At 42.1% G+C, this 23,157-nt stretch overlaps 1 protein-coding gene across 3 annotated transcripts; it reads left to right on the top strand.

Moving 5' to 3' along the window:
* Positions 1-3,058: 3,058 nt before the first annotated feature.
* LOC132479841 (ATP-dependent RNA helicase DDX19B) lies at positions 3,059-22,571 on the top strand. 3 transcript variants are annotated; one of them, XM_060083482.1, is made up of 12 exons: positions 3,059-3,166; positions 12,510-12,558; positions 13,443-13,496; positions 14,555-14,690; positions 14,972-15,064; positions 17,466-17,568; positions 18,144-18,258; positions 19,667-19,844; positions 20,216-20,453; positions 20,999-21,161; positions 21,622-21,813; positions 22,245-22,571. In XM_060083482.1, the coding sequence occupies exons 1-12, from the start codon at positions 3,095-3,097 to the stop codon at positions 22,304-22,306; spliced, it is 1,455 nt and encodes a 484-aa protein (XP_059939465.1). In that variant the 5' UTR covers positions 3,059-3,094; the 3' UTR covers positions 22,307-22,571. The 3 variants fall into 3 exon arrangements, with proteins under 3 accessions (XP_059939465.1, XP_059939467.1, XP_059939466.1); XM_060083483.1 differs by lacking the exon at positions 3,059-3,166 and adding an exon at positions 5,601-5,739; XM_060083484.1 differs by lacking the exons at positions 3,059-3,166; positions 12,510-12,558; positions 13,443-13,496 and adding an exon at positions 5,528-5,739.
* The last annotated feature ends 586 nt before the right edge of the window (positions 22,572-23,157 follow it).

The following is a 23,157-nucleotide window of genomic DNA, read 5'->3' as shown; positions in this document are numbered from 1 at the left end:
AGAAGCCTATGCACCGCAATGAAGAGTAGCCCTCGATCTCTGCAACTAGAGAAAGCCGCGCAGCAACGAAGACCCAATGCAGCCAAAAATAAATTAATTAAAATAAAAAAAGATATTTAATGAAATGGCCCAAAATAGCATATTTAGTCACAACAACCTGAGAAGTGGGTCAGACTTTTGTACCCGCACATTTAAAATGGAGAGCCAAAATTGTACAAACTGTACTTTCAAAATAAAGCAATATTGGTTGTAGCCTTAATAACTTAGCTATGTTGCCATAGTTGTTGCTGTTAATATAGCACTTTCACTAACAAGAATTTAATATAGATAAAAAAATGTTTTTTATTCCCCAGTGATTGGTTCAGTACACAGGAAGAGAAATTGTTGAAGCCCAAAAGTCACATTCTTCTAAAAATGAATTTTCTACATGAATTATTCAGATAATTACCCAGTTCTCTATGATACTGTTACCGAGTCCAAGCTCGCTCTGCTCGCCACACAACAGGCCAGTAAATCAGAGATGAGGTGTTGAGGCAAGGAATACGAGTTTATCCAGGAAGCCAGAAGACCAAGAAGATGGCAGACTAAAGTCTCAATATAACCACTTATTGGGATGTGGATGCCAGTTTCTTTTATAGTAGAGAGGGGGAGGAGGTGAGGAGGTAAAGTAAAAAGACTGTAAATTTTGCAAATATCCCCTGTAATGGCCAGCCTCAGGGAGGGGATGTGTTAATTTCTTATTTCTTGCAGCCATCCACAGGTGGACAGGGTCTGGATATTTCCCTGAACAAAGGCGCTTTGGTTTAATAATCAGGGGCAGGGTTCCCTGAGGCAGGCCACTATGTACAGACCGTACCCTTTTAGTGAACAAAGCAGCGGAAAGCAAAGGTTAAAGTAAAAGAAACAGATCCAACATGTAGTCAGATTTGGCTCTTCCCAGTTACAATATTTCTCCCTGACAGATAGTGTCAACTATATAATAGAAGGAAAACTATCTTAATGCAACATGCAAATTGTCTATTTTAGGAAACTACTAACTTATTCTGGGCTAATTGCTTAGGACTGTAGGTAAGAGTGAGTGCAATACACATGGCTTGCTCTGCAGTAGAATACTGGTTGAACCTTACCTGGGGGCATGAGGAAGAAGATAGCAGGGGCTCAAGATAGTACAGCTAAAATACTTAGTTTTGGAAGGATGTAGTCTAATTCTTCCATGGCACCTAAGCTACTTTTATCATCTATAAAATGGACTTTGAATGTTCATTTATTTGCTATCAGGTCAAATGGGGGTGACTGAAGAGTTTTCAGACCATTAAGTACTATAGGAGTCACCTAGTGATTTCTGATGCATGCAGCAGTAAGCAGTAGCTTGCAGCAATTAACAGCGAGTGGTAGCTGGAAGCAAGATCTTAGTTCCCGGACCGGGAGTCCTAACCACTAGACCACAGGGGCCAGCGGCTAGGGCTTGGATTCCTAGTTCTTGCCTGCCTTGTCAAGAATGAATTCAGGCGAGGAGGCAGAAGGTAAAGAGAAAAGGAAAAAGTTTATTGGAAAAGCAAAGTACGTGCAGAAAGACACATGGGCGAACTCAGAGAAAGAGTCGCGCCTTTGGGAAATTCTTAAATTCTTTATAAAGGGGCAGTTTTCCAGGTCTTTGTCTTCCCCCTGGCCAATCATCTTGTTTTGTTCTCCCCTGGCTAATTTGTCTCAGGACCCTCCCCTTAGGTGCGCACGCACCTCTCAGTCAAGATGGATCCCGACGTGAAGGTGTCTGGGAGAAGCAAGAGTCACCATGGCCTGGAGTTGTCCCCTGACTTTTGACCCCCAAGGAGCCTTTCTGCCCATGTGTAGTGTCTCCCTTGCCCCAAGGTGAGGGGAAGCGGAGATCCCTTGATCCTTTACTCAAACAAGGTTTTGCCCCTCTTTACTCTTGCCATGACTGTTATCTTAAGGCATCCACAAGAGACAAAGCTTGGCTATTTACCCTGTCCCTGTCATTTCTTCTATTTCAGAGCAAGCAGGAGACTGATTGTAAATGCCTAACCTGCAGCTCACCTATCTCCTGTCTCAGGAAATGCAAACAGGAGGCTAGTTGTAAGTATCCAGCTTGACCCACTTTTTTCTGTCTCATGAAGTGTAAACGGGAGGCCAGTTGTAAATGTCTAACCTGGGGTCCATCTATCTCCTGCCTCACTAGGATCTTAAAATGTAGATCCCAATTTAGTAGGTCTGGAGCGAAGCCTGAGATTCTGAATTTCTAATAAGCTCCCACGTATTATCTGTGCTATTACTGGGGGATCACACTTGGAGTAGCAGTGGCCTAAACTAGAGAATGAGCTTCTTCACCTATTTGTTCAGAGGCAAAGATCAAAAAGTTTGATCTACAGGGACTTCCTTGGCAGAACAGTGGTTAAGACTCCACTTCCACTGCAGGGAGAACGGGTTCGGGGAACTAAGATCCCATATGCTGCAGAGCCTGGCCAAAAAAAAAAAAAAAAGATTAAAAATAAATTTAAAATAGGGACTTGCCTGGTGATCCAATGGTTAAGACTCCACGCTTCCAATGCAGGGGGGCAGGGGTTCGATCCCTGGTCAAACTGGGATCCCACTTGCAGTGCAGTGCAGCCAAAAATAAAATAAAATCAATAAAATTAAATAAAATATTCATTAAAAATAGATTAAAAATAAAAATGTTTGATCTGGGGGTCAGGGAGGGGGGATGTGCATTCCTCATCTATTTATTCACCAAGTAAGTGTCTATTATGCGCTAGACCCTAGAGATCAAGATTAAGGAGAGCACTGCCCTGTCCTTATGGAGTTTCCATCCTAAGGCGGGAGCCTGACATTCAGGAAAAAACAACTCGGTTTAAAAAACTCAAGGCGGGGGGAGGGGGAAAAAAACAGCTCAATACCCAAAGGCTACCCCTGTTGAAACGTAGACCTAGCCTTTTGCACCTAGGTACTATAGTGCGCATGCGCCAGGCTTGCAGTTCCCCTTCTCTGATTGCCTGGCGAGACCGGCTTCTAGGTCTCAGCCAATGAGGCTCGGCCTGTGAGCCGCCGTTGGCGGCAGTAACCGCAATGCTGAGGGGCGATGGCCGGGGATGCTAGACCGTTCCGAAGTCGCGCTGTAGGGCGCTTTCCGCTCGCCCTGCCTGTGGGCGACGTGAGTATCTCTGAGGGTAGAAACAAGACCTTTTTCCCCACGTTTAGGCTTCTTCCCCGCCCCCACCCCGGGCTGGGACGGGAGTGGGTGACAGGAATAATAATAACAGCGTATATTTAATCAAGCCTTCGCCAAGGGCCAGGCACTGGGCCGATGGCCCTTAACCTTGTGATGTCGTTGAATCCTCGAACCGTGAGATGAGTGCTTACCAGGATTTCAGAGGAGACGAGCTGCCTAAGGTCACGTGGGAGTAAATGCAGGAGGCTGAATTCAAATCCAGGTGCTCTTATTCCCTTGATTCCTCTCTCCACGCCCCACTTTGGGAACCAGTTTCCTTCTTACCAGGAGTCTCACATTGTGCAGGTGTTGGGGGTGGACATTGGAAAGTCTAGAATCCTGGGGCTTATTTTTAAGTTTTTTTTTCTTTTTAAATAGGAAAAGCTATACATACTAAAAGCACTTATGGGAAAGATAAGCACTAAAATTCAGGAGAGCTTCTGTCTCTTGGGATGGCAATGCAGGGGCTTCATTTGAATCTTAATTGTTTTATTTCTTAAGCCGTGAGGTGGGAATCTAGATGTCTGTTATAGTATTCCCTTTCCTGTTTGTCTGAAATACAATTTTAAAAGGAGAACACGCACATGGAAAAATTTTCAAAGGATTAGCTGTACACAATGAAAAGGAAGTCTCCTCCCACCCCAGACTTCTAGAGCCCCTCACTAGAAGCAGCCACTGATACCAGTTTTGTGTGTATCTTATACATTTTCTGTAGTATGTACAAGCATATATGTGAGTTTGTTTTGTTTGCACAAGTGGATCCTATTGTATACAGTTCTGCACCTTTTTTTTTTTTTTTTTTTTTTTTTTCCGGTACACGGGCCTCTCACTGTTGTGGCCTCTCCCGTTGTGGAGCACAGGCTCCGGACGCGCAGGCTCAGCGGCCATGGCTCACGGGCCCAGCTGCTCCGCGGCATGTGGGATCTTCCCAGACCTGGGCACGAACCCGTATCCCCTGCATCGGCAGGCGGACTCTCAACCACTGCGCCACCAGGGAAGCCCCAGTTCTGCACCTTTAATGGCTTATTTTTAACCTCATTAAACATAAAAGTTCCTTAACCTCTTTTAGCCCTGTGATCAATATAATTTGGCAAGACATTTCCAGGGTTGCTTCTCACATGAGGAGATGTAGGTCGTGGCCTGCCATAATGCATATTTACCTTTTTCTTCTTGCACATCCTTACCTGTAGGATCCAAAAAAATCTCCCCCAAATTAACCCTGTAAAGAGTGCGGGAGAAAAAGAATCATGGCAAGAAGAGGATTGCGGGAACTGTAAGGGTAACTTTCCCAAACATTTTTACTTATAAGTCTACAAGTAAAATTCCCCATAGACCCCACTGTTACTTGAAATTAATTTGTTGTAGTGGATTACTGGCAAAGTGAAAGAAGTGGGGATTCATTTCTCACTCAGGTTGCAGGGAAGTGCCCAGCTTCTTTATAGTGAAGTAGCAAGGAGAGAGAAGCTTGTTTGATCCCAGTTAAGGGAAAGTGTCCCACTTAATCCTTATTTTACCTCTTCTAAAAGCCATGTACACACACACACACACACACATATTTTTTTTAATTCTCCCAGTCACAGAACCCTTACATGAGAGAGCTGGGATTCTAGCCAGGCAGGGCTAACTCTAAAAGTTACACCAGAGTGGGGCAATCCCTCGAGTGAACTCATTTGCTCATAAGCTGCTCTGCACAGCCCTTTTCATGGAACTCCTATCAACTTCATCCCTGGTTCTTGTCATCATTCCAGAAACTGTGTTTGGTTCCACAAACCTGCTTGCTTTTTGTCTCTGATTTTCTACCTGGAACACATTTCCCTAGCACCCACTCTGAGTATATTTCAAGGTCAAATTCCTGTAAGTGATGTTGGCACATAGTCTGTGGGACAAATTTTTAACCAAACGGTGTTTGAGAGGGCTATCCAAACACCTGGACATTTAAAATTACCAACCTGAAAAGCGAAGGAAAAAATCTCTTTCAAATTCATCTTGCTCACTATCCGTAATGGTTTTGTGTATTGGTGTATTCAATCTATATGAGCATCTTCTATGCCACCGTGCTGGGAGAGAATGTGGCATCTCTCCCAGCACGGTGGCAATAGAGAGTAAAATGTGGTTTTGCTCTTTGGTTGGAGAGCCGGTTGACAGGAGCTTAGGCACTTTAAGATACTACCTTAGTCTGCGGTTCTGGACGTTGGATAAGAAACCAAGAGCAATGAAGGGGTAGGGGCCTGAAGGTGACAAAAGTGCCAGTCCAAAGCGGGTGAGGGGCGGCCGGTCCGGCGCGGACTCTTACGTCACTGCGGCGCGCCGCTTCCGGTACCCAGCGCCGGAGCGAAAGAATTCCCCCCTCTTTGGGGTGGGAGTCTATCTGGATCGAGGATCGCGGATCGCGGATCGCGGATCGCGCCGCGCCAGCCGGCTACTTTGCAGGCACCTGCGTCCCAGCCGTGCCCGCGGCCATGGCCACCGACTCGTGGGCCCTGGCGGTGGACGAGCAGGAAGCGGCAGCCGAGTCGGTGAGTTGGCTTCAGCCGCAAAAGGGTCAGGGGGCCGTTTTGGCCGGGATCAGATGCCTGGGAAAAGACACTCCCTAGGTTGGTCTGGGCCGGGATGGGGTGCGCGTAGGGATGGAGCCTGGACCCTGAGCTGGCTTTGTTTACCCACCCAGCCCCCGACAGGTTACGTAAGCGCAGGTGAGCGCTCCCATAGCTAAAGAGCCCAGGCGCCCGCCTGTCTTCCTGGAGTCAGGACCCTGAATTGTAATAATCACCTATGTAGGTGTCATTTTCCACCTTCCGATTCTGAGCTGCTTGGGCTCAGGAACCATGGCTTATTCATTCATATTTGTGTGCTTCCTCAGCTTGCTCAGTGATGATGAATGATTGACTCTGTAGGCTTGGCAGTCAGTAAATCCTCTCCTGATCCGCTTAGCTTTGTTCTGGGCCTGACACACAGTAAGCAAGATATGGGTTAAACGTTACTATGTAGAATTCATTTTTCCCGCCTAAACACTCGAGTTCTCATAGTGCTTCGAACCCTCTTTGTTGGTACTTATTTCTGTTAATTTCTCGAGAACAAGGACTTAGTCTTATTTTTTATAACTGATAAAAATGTTTCATATGCACATAGATAGTCAAATAGTTTTAGAAAGTGGTTCCTGCCAGTTTCTTCCTCCCCAAAGAAAACTTATTTCTCTCGACATTGATTTACGATACTGACTTCCTTGTTCCCTGAATAACATGCTTGCTTTGCTACTTCTTGAATTTTCCGTTTTAGGTGTTTATTGATTTTGACACTTTCCTCCATCCTCCTATCCCCACCACAAAAGCACACCTTCCCATTCCCCCATCTTTCCATTATATTGTGATTTTAGTTAGATCAGTATTCTGTGCTTATATTATTAGTAACTCAGGAATACCTTTATTTCCTATACAACTTTTCCCTTGAAATTTATAACTGCCTTTTTTATTTGTGTTTATCACCAATTCAACCCCAGCCTCTTTGCTAATTGTCTAAGTTTATCTCAGGATGTTCCCACACATCAAGTGATCTGTCAGTTCCATTTCTCCCAGGTCTTTTATTTAGCCTGTTTCAAACTGTACTAGTTGTTGGGGCTTCCCTGGTGGTGCAGTGGTTGAGGGTTCGTGCCCCGGTCCGGGAAGATCCCACATGCCGCGGAGCAGCTGGGCCCGTGAGCCATGGCCTCTGAGCCTGCGCGTCCGGAGCCTGTGCTCCGCAACGGGAGAGGCCACAACAGTGAGAGGCCCGCGTACCGCAAAAAACAAACAAAAAAAACTGTACTAGTTGCCCCAGTTCATTTTGGGGGCTGGAGGGGTACAGGGCAAATTTCCCTTTGCGCTCAATCTGGGGACTTCCTCCTCTTCTCTTGTATTGGATCCCTTCCTTTCTGTATCCCCTCTCTTCATCTTTCTCCATTTGGTGGAGCCATTTATCAGCTTTCTGAAGGTGTATGGGAAGTAACTTTTTTAAGATACTGCCTTTCCGAAATTAGCTTATTTTGCCCTATCATTTGAACAATAGTATTGCTGGGTGTAGAATTGTTAGTTGGAAATTATTTTCCTGCCAAATTTTAAAGACATTGTTGTATTGGCTTCTAGATTTCTGTATTTGTTGTTGAGATGTCTGAGACCATTCTGATTCCCGATGTGACCTCATTTTCCCTAAGCTTGAAGAATCTTCTATTTGTCTCCAGTATTCAGAAAATTCATGATGATGTGTCTTGATATGGGTCTATTTTCATTTATTTTACTAGGCACTGGGTGGGAACTTCAATCTGGAAAACTCTTGTCCTTGTGTTATGGGAAATTTTCTTGAAAAATTTCATTGTTGATTTCTTCCCCTTGGTTTTTCTTCATTTCCTCTTTCCAGACTCTTATCAGTTGAATGTTGGATCTCTTGGACTGCCTTTTAATTGTTTTAAGTCAAGTTTATTGTGATATAGTTTATATAAAGTAAAATTCGCCCTTGTTAGTGCTACAGTTCTGTGAATTTTGACAGAGACATACAGTTGTGTAGCTACCATCACAATCAATATATAGAACGTTTCTACAACTCCAAAAGTTCCATCAAACTTTTTGCATTCACTTCCTTCTCCCCACCCATCTCTGGCACCTGCTGATTTGTCTTGTGTCATTTTAGTTCCACCTTTTCCAAAATGTGGTATAAATGGAATTATATAATATGTAGCCTTTTAAAAAACCTGGCTTTCACTTAACATAATGCGTTTGGGATTCAACCATGTTGTTGCATGGATCAGTAGTTTGTTCTTTTTTATTGCTGGGTAGTATTCCATGCGTGGGTGTACCACAGCTTGCTTAGTCTTCTGTTGATGAACATTTGTGTATTTTCTAGTTTTTGGCATTTATGAATAAAGCTATTATGTTCATTAGGATACAGATTTTTGTATGGACTTATGTTTGCATTTTTCTTGGGTAAATACCTAATAGTGAGATTTGCTGGGTTATATGTTAAGTGTATGTTTAACTTTGTAAGTTACAAACGAAACTGTTTTCCATTTTGTTATACCACCAGCAATGTATAAGAGCTCTAGTTGCTCCACATCCTCACCAGCACAGCATGGCCAGTTTTTTCCCTCCATTCTAATAGGTGTATAGTGGTATGTCACTGAGGTTTTAATTTACATTTCCCTACTGACTAATGATGTTGAGAGTCTTTTCATGTGTTTATTTGCCACCTGTATAACTTATTTGAAGTGGCTTTTCAAATCTTTTGCCCACTTAAAAAATCTGATTGTTTTCTTATTATTGAGTTGGGAGAATTCTTTATGTATTCTGGATGCAAGTCCTTTATCAAATATGTCGTTTGCATAAATATTCTCCCTGACTGGAACTTGCCTTTTAATTTTCTTAACAGTACTTTTTTGAAGAGGAGACATTTTCAATTTTGGCTAATTCTAATTTGTCAAATTTTTCATGATTAGTTCTTTTTGTGTTCTCTCTAAGAAATATGCCTTACCCAAGGCCTCAAAGCTTTTCACCTGTATTTTCATCTAGAAGATTTATGGCTTTAAATGTCACATTTATGTCTGTGATCCATTTTGAGTTAATTTTTTTATGTAATAGGAAGATTAAATCAACATTACCACAGTCAATTTTAAAACATTTTCATCACCTCAGAGAGAAACCTGTACCCGTCAGCAGTCACCCTTATTTCTCCTCAACCTCCCAGCCCAGCCCCTTGTAACCACTAATCTATTTTCTGTCCCCTTAGATATGCCTATTCAGGACATTCCCTATAAATGGAATCATATAATATGTGCTCTTTTGTGGCTGGCTTCTTTCACTTAGCATGTTTTCATGGTTCATCCATGTGGTGACATGTATCAGTACTTCATTCACTTTTACTGCCAAATGATATTCCATTGTATAGATAGCACATTTTATTTATCTATTCATTGATGTCCATTGATGGGCATTTGAATTGTTTCTACTTTTTGACTATTATGAATAATGTTGCTATGATCATTCATATGTACTTGATCATGTACAAGTTTTTGTGTGGACATTTTCAGTTCTCTTGGGTATCTATCTAAAAGTGGGATCACTGGATTATATAGTAACTCTGTGTTTAACTTTTGAGGAACTGCCATACTGTTTTCCAAAGTGACTGCATCATTGTATCATCTTTAAGTTTATTATTATTTTTTTGAGATTAGTATCATCTATGAGAGGCACTATTGTGTAGAAGTTAAGACCTAAGACTTTGTAGCCAGACAGACTTGGATTTGTATTCTGGGCCCAACACTTATAACCTTGGGCAAATTGCTTAACTTCTCTGTTCCTCAATTTCCACATCTACTAAATGGGGATAATCATAGTACCTACCTCACTGATTTATGGACATGCCTGAAATAAGTGCTATATAAGTGATTGTTATTATTATAGTTATTGTTATCTATAATTCATTTTCTTTGCAGGAATCTTGAATTACTTATCCATATTGTACAGATTAGTTAAACCTGGATAAGTTTTGTGAATTTACTTAATCATGCACAGGTAAATTATAATAGATCCCAATATTCTAAAACTGAACAAATGAGTAAAGACAGCTCTTTGTGGAACTCCCACTGAGGATCTCCACAGGAATTGTGTGATGTAGGTGACTCTGACATGTGCAGTGCCAGGTTACTGTGTTTTAAATATTCATCAAGCTCCATTTCTTATTCATTTGAGAAAAGAAAATACTAAATCCTATTTATGTTTATTTCCTAATTCCCCTGTGGTTCCTCTTTGTTCCCCTTGTTCCTTAGGAAATTTCAATTTAGAGAAGGGCAAAGGGAGTAGGAAACCCTGATGAGTAAGACTCTTAAGTCTCCTACTTCACCATTGTGCCTAAGGCATTCCTTATTCAGTATAACTGAATAACCATTAAATCTTCCTTCTTCTGTCTCGAGAATCCTTTTTCAAGTAGCTTTTGAATAAAATGCAGTGTGTAACTGTATAGATTCCAATTATTTTAACACATCTTAAAAGCTAAAATATTGGGCTTCCCTGGTGGCGCAGTGGTTGAGAGTCCGCCTGCCGATGCAGGGGATACGGGTTCGTGCCCCGGTCCGGGAAGATCCCACATGCCGCGGAGCAGCTGGGCCCGTGAGCCATGGCCGCTGAGCCTGCGCGTCCGGAGCCTGTGCTCCGCAACGGGAGAGGCCACAACAGTGAGAAGCCCGCGTACCGCAAAAAAAAAAAAAAAAAAAAAAAAAAAAAGCTAGAATATTAACTAAAGGTATTGAAAAAATGTAGATATTATAAGGTGGGTGTTTTGGCTTTTTTGCCTTTCGGTTAATTTTTTGGATTGCAAAATAGTTTTGAATGAAGTTGCAAGAGAAATTGGTTTCTCCCTTTTGGTCCAAGTAAATGGAGCAAAGGAAGGAATCGGAACTAACTGGACTTTCAACGTAAGTTTCAGCGTTCAGTTCACTGACACTGCAGTAGGTGATGTGAACTTCACTGTCCTGGTGCTTTTGCTGTTTAGGCTTTGAGATCCTTACAGCAAAGTGAGGGCTGAGTATGTTTTCAGGATCTGCTGGAACCTCTCCAGAATTCTGATACATTGTAATCAAAACAACATTTCCTGGTTTCATTTACATTGTTGCTATCAACTTTTTCTGTACGTTGCATTTTATTTAACTGTTTATTTACTCTGTTAGCTTCAATTGTAACAATATACCAACAAAAGAATAGGTTGTCCTTTTATCGCTGATTATTACAGTAAAGGATATTTCTAACTCACTTATACCTCAACCCTATCATTTATTTTAGGTAGCAGTTATCACCCTAGGCATGAGTACCATTAACCCTGCTCTTGTAAATATTGCCAGTAAGTCAGTCTGTCTGTCTCTGTTTTTAACAGCCTTGAATATTAGGCTTAAAGCATGTTCATTGGCAGGATGTGGAAGAGGAGTGCTTTAGTGAAGACTAGAATATATTGAACGCCTACTATATATCATACACGGTGCAGGTTGCCTCATTCATTATCTGTTAGTGTGCTCTCTGTCCTTCAGAATTAATGAAGGATTTTTACTGCTTCATAGTGATTTCCTTTTTTTTTTTTTTTTTGCCAATTCCATCTTGCCAGTCTCTCCAGTGTGTTCCCCCGTCCCCTGCTTCCTCCTCCATCCACCCTAACAGCGAAGTAGACAGACACCAGAAACTGCCTTTTCAGTTTCCATCAATAGAAGTGAGGTTCCTCCATTCCCAGCTAACCACTTATTAAAATAGTTTTTTCATTCCTCCCTCCACTTTCCCCCTTCTTGGACTTAAAGGAAAAGCAGAAATGAACCTCAAGACAGAAAACCTGTGCAAGTGGTGCTTTAAGCAATAGCCATTTGATTGTGGTGGTGATTTTCATTCTTTTTCCCTTCTCTACATGATGTCTTAAGCCCCACTTAATATTTTATGATTAGAGCACCTGCTTTGGCTAGATCCGAAGGTCAACTAAAAATAAAAATATCCCGTCTTTAAGTTCTGTTTTTTTTTTTTTTTTGGCTTTATTGAGGTATAATTGACAAATTTTCATCCTAATAGGGGAGATAAGTCCTTCCAGGATATCCCTAACTTACAGTGTTTAATCAAAGTCCTAATAAATCTTTCTTTGAAATGTCTTTCCTTTATCCCTTCCTTTCTACTCCCACTTCATCCTGCTGGGTATTTTGATTACACAGTGTGCCATGATGCTCTAGGCTGTTCCCAATTTAAAATACCAGACATCTAGCACAAGGCAACCCGAATGTGAGGATGCATACTGGCGTGCTGTGGCTCTGTCGCTCCAACATAGCCTGCAGCGTGACTGATTCCCACCCACAGGTGCTTTTCATTGCAGTCTTCCCGCCTCAGTGTTCTCTGAAGAATGACTGCATTTTCCAGTATCTCTCTAAATTTCCTCGTTTGAAGAATGAGAGTGACAACTCAAATGGTATTCTGTTGAGAGATTGGGAGAATCTGTGTAATCCGGGCATTAAGCAAACTCACAAATTATAATTCTTTCTAAGGATTGTAATTAGGAAGTGTGGATTTTGAGCTGTTGTGTAACCAGTTTTTTTCAACTGGTTTTGTGGGATATTTTGTTTATTCTCACTCTAACATTTAGTAAGCAAAAGGAGCCCAGCAGAACAACCTAATGAATATGTCCTAACTAATAGGTCATGAGAGTGGTTCATTTCTTCCCAGCTTCACTGGGGGAGGCACTATTGATGCAAAATCTTTTAAGTGATTTTCCTGACACTTTCCCCCCCATGTTCTCCATTTAGTTGAGCAACTTGCATCTTAAGGAAGAGAAAATCAAACCAGATGCCAATGGTGAGTAACTAAATGCTAGTTTGAAAACAAAAATAATTTCCTTTAGTATTAATGTTTTAACATGACAACTGTCTGGAAAAAGATTATATGTGTACCAGACAGGGGGCTGGCAGATATTGGCAGTCATTTGATTTGGGAATCAACAAACGGGATTGTTTGGTGTGCTGCTTCATATAAGCATGAGGATGCCTAATTGGCTTATAAATTATAAAGTGTATTACTAACCATGAAAATATACCACCAATGATTATGTTTTTTAAAATATTCCTCAATTTGAGATGAGATAGACAAAGTATGAACAACCTGAGGGTTAACCTATTGTAATTATTCTGAAATCGTATCTACCAAAAACCTAAGATGTCCACTGAATTTTCGTTGATGTATTTAACATTATAGGGGAGAAATTGCAACACCTCACTCTGAATTATTTTTCTGTATGTTTTTACAGAACTACAACATTGAATATATGTTTCTATTAATCAACAATTTATATACAAAGAGTCTTAATGGCACTATGGTGTTTGTATATTGACGAAATATGATTTGCATAGATATAGATATTCCTCTCTTGAGCATCAAGGTGGTTTTGGTCATTGCTGTAACCATCTTTCTGTAACATGAGAGAAATATTGACGCTGTGAGGGATTAATATTAGTTTTTGAGGTAAAGTGAGAGGACTTGGAAAGAACTGAAATATAAGCAACAGTTTTCATACCTTTGTTTATATAGGAACAATAAAATGTTTTTATCTGTGGCTTGGTTTCCTCATTTATTTTTTTGCTCCCCAGGCCTTTACATTTCTAGTGTCTCATAGAATTTGAATTGTCTCAGCTGTTGGGTATGGGATGTGATTTTGAATGACGGCCGCTTTGTGTCTGATAAAGGTGCTGTGGTCAAGACCAATGCTAATACAGAGAAGGCAGATGAAGAAGAGAAAGGTAACCTAGCCTAGAGTTACGTATACATGAAGTTCTACAGTCTAAGAGAATGGAATGTTATGAGGTTTCATTTTTACACCCTACTTGGCTGGACTTTAATGGGAGTCACAGTGCTAATAAAATTTCAACATAGTCATTGGTAAAGGGATTCTAATTCTTTACATTTTAGAGAAATTTTACTTTGAACAACTGATAAACTTCAGCATCAGCAGGAAATATTCCCTGAATGATTATCTTGTATTGGTCTTTATAAAAGAAATTTTAACTTGCATCACCATTTTCTAATAAAATTATATATATTTGTTGGTATTTTGACACATTTAATGAACAGCTTATCCAACATCAAGATACAGACTTTGTTAATTTTTTTTCCATTGTTGTGATGTGTTTTTTAAGCTCATAATTTTATTATTTTATTTATTTATTTTTGGCTACATTGGGTCTTTGTTGCTGTGCATGGGCTTTCTCTAGTTGCAGCGAGTGGGGGCTACTCTTCGTTGTGGTGCGCGGGCTTCTCATTGTGGTGGCTTCTCTTGTCGCGGAGCATGGGCTCTAGGCACACAAGCTTCAGTAGTTGTGGCACATGGGCTCAGTAGTTGTGGCGCACGGGCTTAGTTGCTCCACAGCATGTGGGATCTTCCCTGACCAGGGATCGAACCTGTGTCCCCTGCATTGGCAGGCGGATTCTTAACCACTGTGCCACCAGGGAAGTCCCTTAAGCTCATAATTTTAAATTTATATTGAGTGTAAATTGGGGAGTAAATATTTGGGTTTGGATAGGAGAAATCAGTAACCTCAAGAAAGGATAGTTGTTAGGAATAGAGTTCTGGAGAAGAATATGAGGCCCCAACAGATGATACGAGTATCATAATTTTTCCCTTTAATAAAACTATTTTAATTGCATTTATAAATCTAAACTAAGCTCTACCTTGAATTAGGAGTTCCAGTACAAATGCATGTTATTGCTTAAAATACCAATGGCAGCTGAATTCAGATGAGATCATCACGCTGGATTTCATGGACTTTTTAAAATCTTCATACTCTTTTTTTCCTGACAGAGGACAGAGCCGCCCAGTCCTTACTCAACAAGCTGATCAGAAGCAACCTTGTTGATAACACCAACCAAGTGGAAGTTCTGCAGCGGGATCCAAACTCCCCGCTCTACTCAGTGAAGTCCTTCGAGGAGCTTCGGCTGTGAGCATTTACTTTCTGTCTCTCCCCTTTGTGTTTAGATAGAAATCCTAGGCCTGTTACAAGAATTTTTTCATCACTACAGAACATTTTTAGTTAACACAAGTTTAATAAAAGAATTTAGCTGCTTTGGGCTAGTAAGTAAAAATTCTAGGTAATTTGTAAAAGCTTTAGCTGCACTTATACATTGTGTCCAGTTCACAGTTCCAGTACTGTTAGCTAGATATTTGGCTTCTTTCCTTAACCAAAGAGACTGTGACTTTCATCTTTAACTGTTTTTCTAGGAAACCACAGCTTCTCAAGGGAGTCTACGCCATGGGCTTCAACCGTCCATCCAAGATACAAGAGAACGCGTTGCCTTTAATGCTTGCTGAGCCGTACGTGTCCTGATGCAACTCTATCCCATTTTTAACCTCCCATGTTTTTTTTTAACTTTTATTATTTTAAAAAACTATACTAGTAATACATGCTCATTTTAGAAAAGTTAGAAAACAGTGAAAAATAAGAAAAAAGAAATAATTTGTAATCTCCCTCTCCCCTACACTATTAATATTTGGAGTAGAGACTTCTAGATGTTTTTCTATGTAAACTTGCATATGTATACTTTTTTCTTAAAGGAACCATATAAAATGTTTAAAAGTTTTTTTGATACGATAATTACATAATAATATTTCTATGTTGGTAAATACATTTATATCATTTATATACACCATGATTTCATTATATGGATAAGTAAAATATATGTGTCAAATGTAGAAGACAAAAACCAAACAGGGTTCTAGGAGACCAGAATAGTACAATTGCTAAGGTCATTTTCTGGTGCAGTGCTTCTTACTCTTTCATAGGCGTTTGAATCTCATAGGAATTTATTAAAATGCAGATTCTGATTTCAGTAAGTCTGAGGTGGGGACTGAGGTTCACCATTTCTAATAAGCTTCCCGGTGTTGCTGGTACTGCTGGTGTCAGACCACATTTTGAGGAACAAGGTTCTAGAGCATGAGGAACTGTTTATAAAAACTGATCCCTACATCACATATGATTATCTAAATTTGTACTGCATATAATCCTAAATCCCCCTTTCCCTATTTGTCTGAAAATAGATGCTTTAGGTCTGTATTTTCTCAAAGTTTTTTTTTTGTTCTGTGTCATAATGTATTTTTCAAGATGGATAATGTCTTTTGAGCATACTTAAAAATGAATAAATTGACTGCTTATTAGATTGTTTCACATTTGCCACTTGTATTTATGGATCTTGATGCTTTCATAGATGCTCAGTGTTAGATTGTCAATGTTAGAAGAGATCTGGGAGAATTTTCTAGTACTTTTTCTTCATTAACATATTTATTGAGGGCTTGGTTTGTAACAGATACTATTCTAGGCACTTGGATACATTAGTGAACAAAGCAGACCAAAATTCTTGCTCACAAGGAGCTTACATTGTAGTTTGGAGTATAGATGATATATTTTTACTAAAAATAAATCAAATATATAGTCTGTTAAAAGGTGATAGATTGTAAATATAATTAATGCCACTGAATTGTACACTTAAAAATGGCAAATTTTGGGCTTCCCTGGTGGCACAGTGGTTGAGAGTCCGCCTGCCGATGCAGGGGACACGGGTTCGTGCCCCGGTCCGGGAAGATCCCACATGTTGAGGAGCGGCTGGGTCCGTGAGCCATGGCCACTGAGCCTGCACGTCCGGAGCCTGTGCTCCGCAACGGGAGAGGCCACAACAGTGAGAGGCCCGTGTACTGCAAAAAAAAAAAAAAAAAAAAAAAAAAAAAAAAAGGCAAATTTTATATTATCTATTTTACCACAATTTTAAAATATCATTAATGTAATATACCAAAAAGCATTGACTTGTATGCTTTAAATGGATGAATTGTATGGTATATGAATTATATCTCAATAAAGTTCTTTTTTAAAAAGGTGATAAGTGCTAAGGAGAAAAATAGAGCATGATGGGGGGATTGGGAATACCAAGGACCTGACTGCAGTTTTACTCTCAACGTTTTATTATGGAAAAGTTGAAAGGATTTTATAGTGAACACCTATATACCCACCTCCTAGATTCTTTCAGTGACATTTTACTGTGACTATTTACTATGCTTTATCATGTATCCATCTACCAGTACATCTTTTTTAAGGCTTTTCAAAGTAGGTTGCAACTTTAAATCAAGTAGTTAGGGTAGAATCTCATTAAATAGGTGATATCTGAGCAAAGACTTGAAGGAGAGGAGAGAGTTGTCATGTTACCGTCTGGGGACAGTAGTAGCAGGCACTGTATAGCTGGTGCAGAAGCCCTCAGACAAGAGCATGGCTGGCATGTTTCCAGAGCAGCGCCGGGGCCACTGTGGGGGGGTGGAGTGAGGAAGGGGGCCGGCAGTGGTGAGGTGGTAGAACAGGGAGCTAGTGGGGAGCCACACCAGGCGCGACCTTGTAGGGCATTAGAAGAATTTTAACTTTTGCTGTGAATGAAATCTGGAGTGATTGGAAGGTTTTTGAGCAGAAAAGTGACATGAGCTGACTCACATTTTAGAAGAATCACTCACTGCTATGTCAAGAACAGATAAAAGATAAGGAAGGAGTACTTCAAATCAAAACCATAAAATCTTCTATTTGTGAAGCTAGCATATGTAACTTTACTACAGAATCCAAGGCCTCCTTCTGTAAATTAAGTTGGAATATTCATTCTTTAATTAAGCTTTATGCTTCATTTTTATTCGCTGAAAGAATGCATGAGATTTATACTCCTAAACAGTTTGTTTTCTTGTACAGCCCACAGAACTTAATAGCCCAGTCTCAGTCTGGTACTGGTAAAACAGCTGCCTTTGTGTTGGCCATGCTCAGCCAAGTAGAACCTGCAAACAGATACCCCCAGGTAAGGGCTTGGTGAATTTGGGTTTTCTAACTCATAGCTGGAAGGGAAATGCCATTTGATGGATTAAAAGCCGAGCTTTGTATTACTTTTCACATAAACTAGAACCCCGTAAGTTGAGCACAAACAACATGGTTGATCTTCCAGTAATAACAAAAATCCTGTTCCCCTTTCGATGATTTGCCAGTCCTGGGATACTGCTGATCTGATAGGCTTGGCTTCTTTAGTTGCAAGAAAAACTTCCTTAATCTACAACTATCATCCATTAGGAACTTCTGAGAACCTTCTGAGTAAGAGAAAAGGAAGCTTATCTCCAATTGGAATTTCAGATCCCTACTCACATGGGGCTTTTGGTACACCAGTGGCCAATAGCTGTTCTCAAGTGTCTTTACCCAGCCAGAGTTCTGACCCCTGAGAATTATAGCTTATGACTCTGCAGCTTAAAGAGTCAAATGGTGTGCACTTTATATATTCTTTGCTTCAGCCTCAGCTGGAGGAATCATTAAGTTCTAATGGTAATTCCCTGTTGCATAATAGTGAGTGTCTTGAATCCTCTCTCTGCATTCTTTCCCTACCAGTGTCTGTGCCTCTCCCCAACTTACGAGCTCGCTCTTCAAACGGGAAAAGTGATTGAGCAGATGGGCAAATTTTACCCTGAACTGAAGCTAGCTTATGCTGTTCGTGGCAATAAATGTGAGTATGAATATGTGATCCTTGTTAATTAAGCTAATTACTTTTTATTTTGAAAAATTTCAAAATGTACGCAGTTGAAATAATACAATGAACACATGTGCCTTCCACCTAGATTCGAAAAGTAAACATTTTGCCATATTTGCTTTATCTGTATATATGTCCGTATTTTTTTTTTTTTTTTGGTGAATCATTTGAAAGTAATTTGTAGACACTGTGGCTCTTTATTCCTAAGTACTTTAGTGTGCACTTCATAGTAAGAACATTCTGCAGCATATCCACAATACCCTTACCACAACCAAGAAAATAACACATTTTTAATAACTAACATCTAGTCCATTTCATTTCCCCCTAATTGTCTTAAGACATCTAAAATATTGCAGTTTGTATTTGAGTTAGAATGGCAGAGGATTCTGAACATTTGTTTGTGGAGGGCAGTAATTGGTTTGTTAACTGAAGTAAAAAGGAGCATTTGTTAGCTTTAAATTGACTCAACATTCATGTTAAGGCAAAATTTTCCCTGTGACTTTTTTTTTTAATATTTATTTATTTGGTTGCACTGGGTCTTAGTTACGGCTCACAGCCTCCTTAGTTGCGGCACATGAGCTCCTTAGTTGTGGCATGTGAACTCTTAGTTGCGGCATGCATGTGGGATATAGTTTCCCGACCAGGGATTGAACCTGGGTCCCCTGCATTGGGTGCGTGGAGTCTTAACCACTGCACCATCAGGGAAGTCCCTTGGCTGTGACTTCTATGGGAGCTTGTATGTATTTGGTTAAGGTTATACTGTAATTAAAGGACTAAAAATTGAATCAGTAAGTACCATCTAACCCCAAATGAGCCAAATTCTCAATTTCAGGCTGCACAGGGCCAAGAATGTGCCATGCTGTGCCAGGCCTAGTCTGGGGAAGCACTCTAAGAGAGGCAGTTTGTTTCTTGGAAAAGACAAAACCTTTCATAATGAATCTTATTTACTGACCTGGGAAAGGGGCACATAAAGGCAACTGACTCATTTGACATAGACGCTGGGAGAACTGAGAGGCAGAGTATACTGGAGTGAGAACTTTAAAAAAGTCTACTTGTGAGGAAATGCAAACCCGGGCAAGGGAGAATGATGTTGACAGAGAAGAAATAAAGATAAGAAATCCTTGAAAGAGGATTGATGATTATAGAGAATGTAAAAGAATACCATTTTCATCTCATTGTTTATACTCTTACCAAATCTTTTCGGCATTACTGTTTTTTGTGTGTATGTCCATTAAATCCTGTAGTGCTATCCTAACCTTTCCTTAAAATATTAACGCAAACATCAAAACAATTGCTTTAAAATACATCATAGCTTTAGAATTGCTCAGAGAGTAGAGCTGGCTGTGCCATGGAAACACCCACAGAGCACATCTTGTCTCCACAGTGGAAAGAGGTCAGAAGATCAGTGAGCACATTGTCATCGGCACCCCTGGGACCGTTCTGGACTGGTGCTCCAAGCTCAAGTTCATTGACCCCAAGAAGATCAAGGTGTTTGTTCTGGATGAGGCTGACGTGATGATAGCTACTCAGGGCCACCAAGATCAGAGCATCCGCATCCAGAGGTAGGAACTCTTGAGCCAGGAGGAACTTCTCGGCCTCTTGATCTGCAGCGTCATCTCCTTTTCCTTCACCCTCCTTTTCTTGCCCCTGCCAGGTTCTTTACTCTGCAGCTTTCAGAGGCATTTGTTTGGTGGGCCGTTTCCATGTCGCACTGACCATACCCCCAGCCTGGGTTGACGAAGGAGACTTAGGGACTCTACCACCACCCGTCCCTGCCCCACGTCTGCTCCTCCCTCCTCCCTGCAGTGCTCCTCCCTGCTTTGCCACCTTCCTGGGGATGCAGGTCATCCAAGCCTGGGGAGGCTGTGCTTCTGTTCCTTCCAGTGAAACACTCGGTCGGGGTCATGTCGAACACCTGGGCCTTCCCTTGCAGGATGCTTCCCAGGAACTGCCAGATGCTGCTTTTCTCTGCCACCTTTGAAGACTCTGTCTGGAAATTTGCCCAGAAAGTGGTCCCAGACCCAAACATCATCAAACTGAAGCGCGAGGAGGAGACACTGGACACCATCAAGCAGTATTACGTCCTGTGCAACAGCAGAGATGAGAAGTTCCAGGCCTTGTGTAATATCTACGGGGCCATCACCATTGCTCAAGCCATGATCTTCTGCCATGTGAGTAGCAGCAGCAGCAGGAGGAGGCCTGCGGGGGAGGAGCTCCACTGGAGGGTGTGGCCCTGTGCCCTCCCTCTCAGCCAGCGCCACGTAGTGCTGGGGGACCAGGCTCCTTCCCTGTGGCTGGAAAGGAAATGAATCACCTCCATCTGCCCAGGACATATTCTCGCAGGTTGTAATGAGTTGTAAGGGGAAGACTGAAGATCTAAACCTTCTTTGGTCCCACTTCTTAGAGATAACTTGGGAAAAAAACCTCCAAATAACATCCAGGAAAATAATTTTAAAGTTTTAGTAATACAGAGTACTTAGGAATGAAGCCCTTTGGCTCAAACCAGTCTTTATAGGTAAACACTAGGATCATTGAAGGAATTTATTCAAAAAAAAATCACATGGCTAAAAAATATTCAGAAACTTTAAGCCTAACCTGCTGACTGAACTCAGTAGAGCCTTCATATATATTAATGGCAACAAGCCACTTTTCTGCAGGTGTCTTCATTTTTTTTTTTTACAGGTATCTTCACTTAAAACAATTCTTTTCACTCCAGACCCGCAAAACAGCTAGTTGGCTGGCAGCAGAGCTCTCAAAGGAAGGCCACCAGGTGGCTCTGCTGAGTGGTGAGATGGTGGTGGAACAGAGGGCTGCAGTGATTGAGCGCTTCCGAGAGGGCAAAGAGAAGGTGCTGGTCACCACCAACGTGTGTGCCCGCGGTGAGCAGAGACTGTGTCCTGGTCTGCAGGCTCAGGGTAGCGAGAGAGATCCTCGCCTGGGGGACACTCCGGTGGTTTGCGGGAGATCCTGTTCTCTAGGAGAGCCTGTTTGGATTCCCTAGGCAGAGAACTTTCACAGAAGCCAGGAGTCCTGACTTGGTGGCTTAGAACGGCGCCTGCTCTTCTTGGGGCCCCCCGTGAGCCTTTAGCTGCTTCTCCAGATACTGGTATCCAGCAGAGGCTCTCTGGAGCCTGATGGCTGATTTCATAATTTGGTCAGCACCTGCCACAGTTCTGTTTTCTCCCTCTGGGTTCTGCTACCTGCCCCTTTGTCTGAATCCCAGAGCTGGCCCATCCCAGACTGTTCCTTCCACCTGAGGTTGGTGTGTGTAGGCCTGACTGTGGACGACAGTGATTTCTGTCTCCCATCCTTACTCCTGTCCAACTCTCCTTCATGCAGGTATCGATGTGGAACAGGTGTCTGTCGTCATCAACTTTGACCTTCCCGTGGACAAGGATGGGAACCCGGACAACGAGACCTACCTGCACCGGATCGGGCGCACCGGCCGCTTTGGCAAGAGGGGCCTGGCCGTGAACATGGTGGACAGCAAGCACAGCATGAACATCCTGAACAGAATCCAGGAGCATTTCAGTGAGTCCCTGGGAGTGTCCCCTGCTGGGCCCTTCCCTTACAGGGGCAAGTCCGGGGGGGAGGGAAGGGTGAAGGGTAGGTTTTCCTGTGGCCCCGAGAGAGGCCTTTGTCTCTGTCCCATTCCCCTCCTTCCCTACAATGTGGAAGTTCTCAAATGCACACCTGGAGAGCTCAGGGCTCAGGGACTTGAATGACAGTCCCCCCTGGCCAGGCTGAGGGGCCTGGGGCTCTGGCTGTTGCTGTCCGTGTCCCTTGCTCAGTCACTGGAAGCCTTTGGGGTTCAGTGAAGGATCTCTGTGGCCAGAGGCACAGCACGTTCCTAGGCAGCAGAGACCTGTGTTTCCTCCCTCCCTGCTGTGCTGTTCCTTCCCTGAGTGTGTGTCTCTGTAACCCCATGTTGGTCTCTTTGAATTCTCTTTTCCGTCCCCCAGATAAGAAAATAGAAAGACTGGACACCGATGACTTGGACGAGATTGAGAAAATAGCCAACTGAGAAGCTTCTTCAGTCACTGGTGCCGCCCTCGGTGCTCCCCCTGCACGGGACACTAGTGCTTTCACGGGACACTAGTGCTTTCACGGCACAGGCCTCAACAGTCAACACAAAGATGAAGGCACGAGTAGAGAGAAACTACCTACCTCATTTTAAATTACGTTTGGACTTGACAAAAATTGTACAAGTGATGGGGAAGGTAGAAAAAAATTGTTTACACAACTTTTGAAGATTAGGCATGAATACACAGAAATTTACCTTTTGGAAATTCCGTCTTTTTTTTTGGCCAGCGTTTTCCCACATCATTACGCTAATGTAGTTGTTGTGGCTGATCACTTGCTCAGGAGCCTTTGTGGCAGCCCCAGCCTGTTCTCTGCTTAGAATTGTTCACGCCAGGCTCCAGCCCTCGTGAAAGTGACAGAGTAGAGGTGAAGAGGGAACACAGAGAGAGAGAGACCGAGTAGGTTTGGTGTGTAAGCCAGTCATCATGTTTGGAGTGTGGCATGAAGCAGCAGAGGAGACCTGCTAGCTGCTGCTTTGGATTTGGGTTGGGACAGCTCATCTGAGTGTTGTCGGTCCCCGCTGTCCTGATGGCCAGAGCAGGAAGATTTACTAAGCATGGACCAAAATGCCAACCTGGGATCTTTGGTGTACACAAGTCTGTGTTGCAGACCATGACTTGTTCTTCTCAGCGGGTGCAATCTGTGTAGAATGCACATCTGATAACTGTGCTTGTGCTTGAGCAAGTCCTGTGGAGAAGTCATCGTGGAGAATTAGTGGTGGTCCTGGCTTGCCACAAAACCTGATCTTGTGGGCACTTGCAGCATCTTTTTTACATCCCTAAAATCACCTTG

Source organism: Mesoplodon densirostris, chromosome 19 (assembly GCF_025265405.1).
Source record: "Mesoplodon densirostris isolate mMesDen1 chromosome 19, mMesDen1 primary haplotype, whole genome shotgun sequence".
Taxonomy (NCBI): domain Eukaryota; kingdom Metazoa; phylum Chordata; class Mammalia; order Artiodactyla; family Ziphiidae; genus Mesoplodon; species Mesoplodon densirostris.
This window is presented reverse-complemented; position numbering and strand designations above follow the sequence as displayed.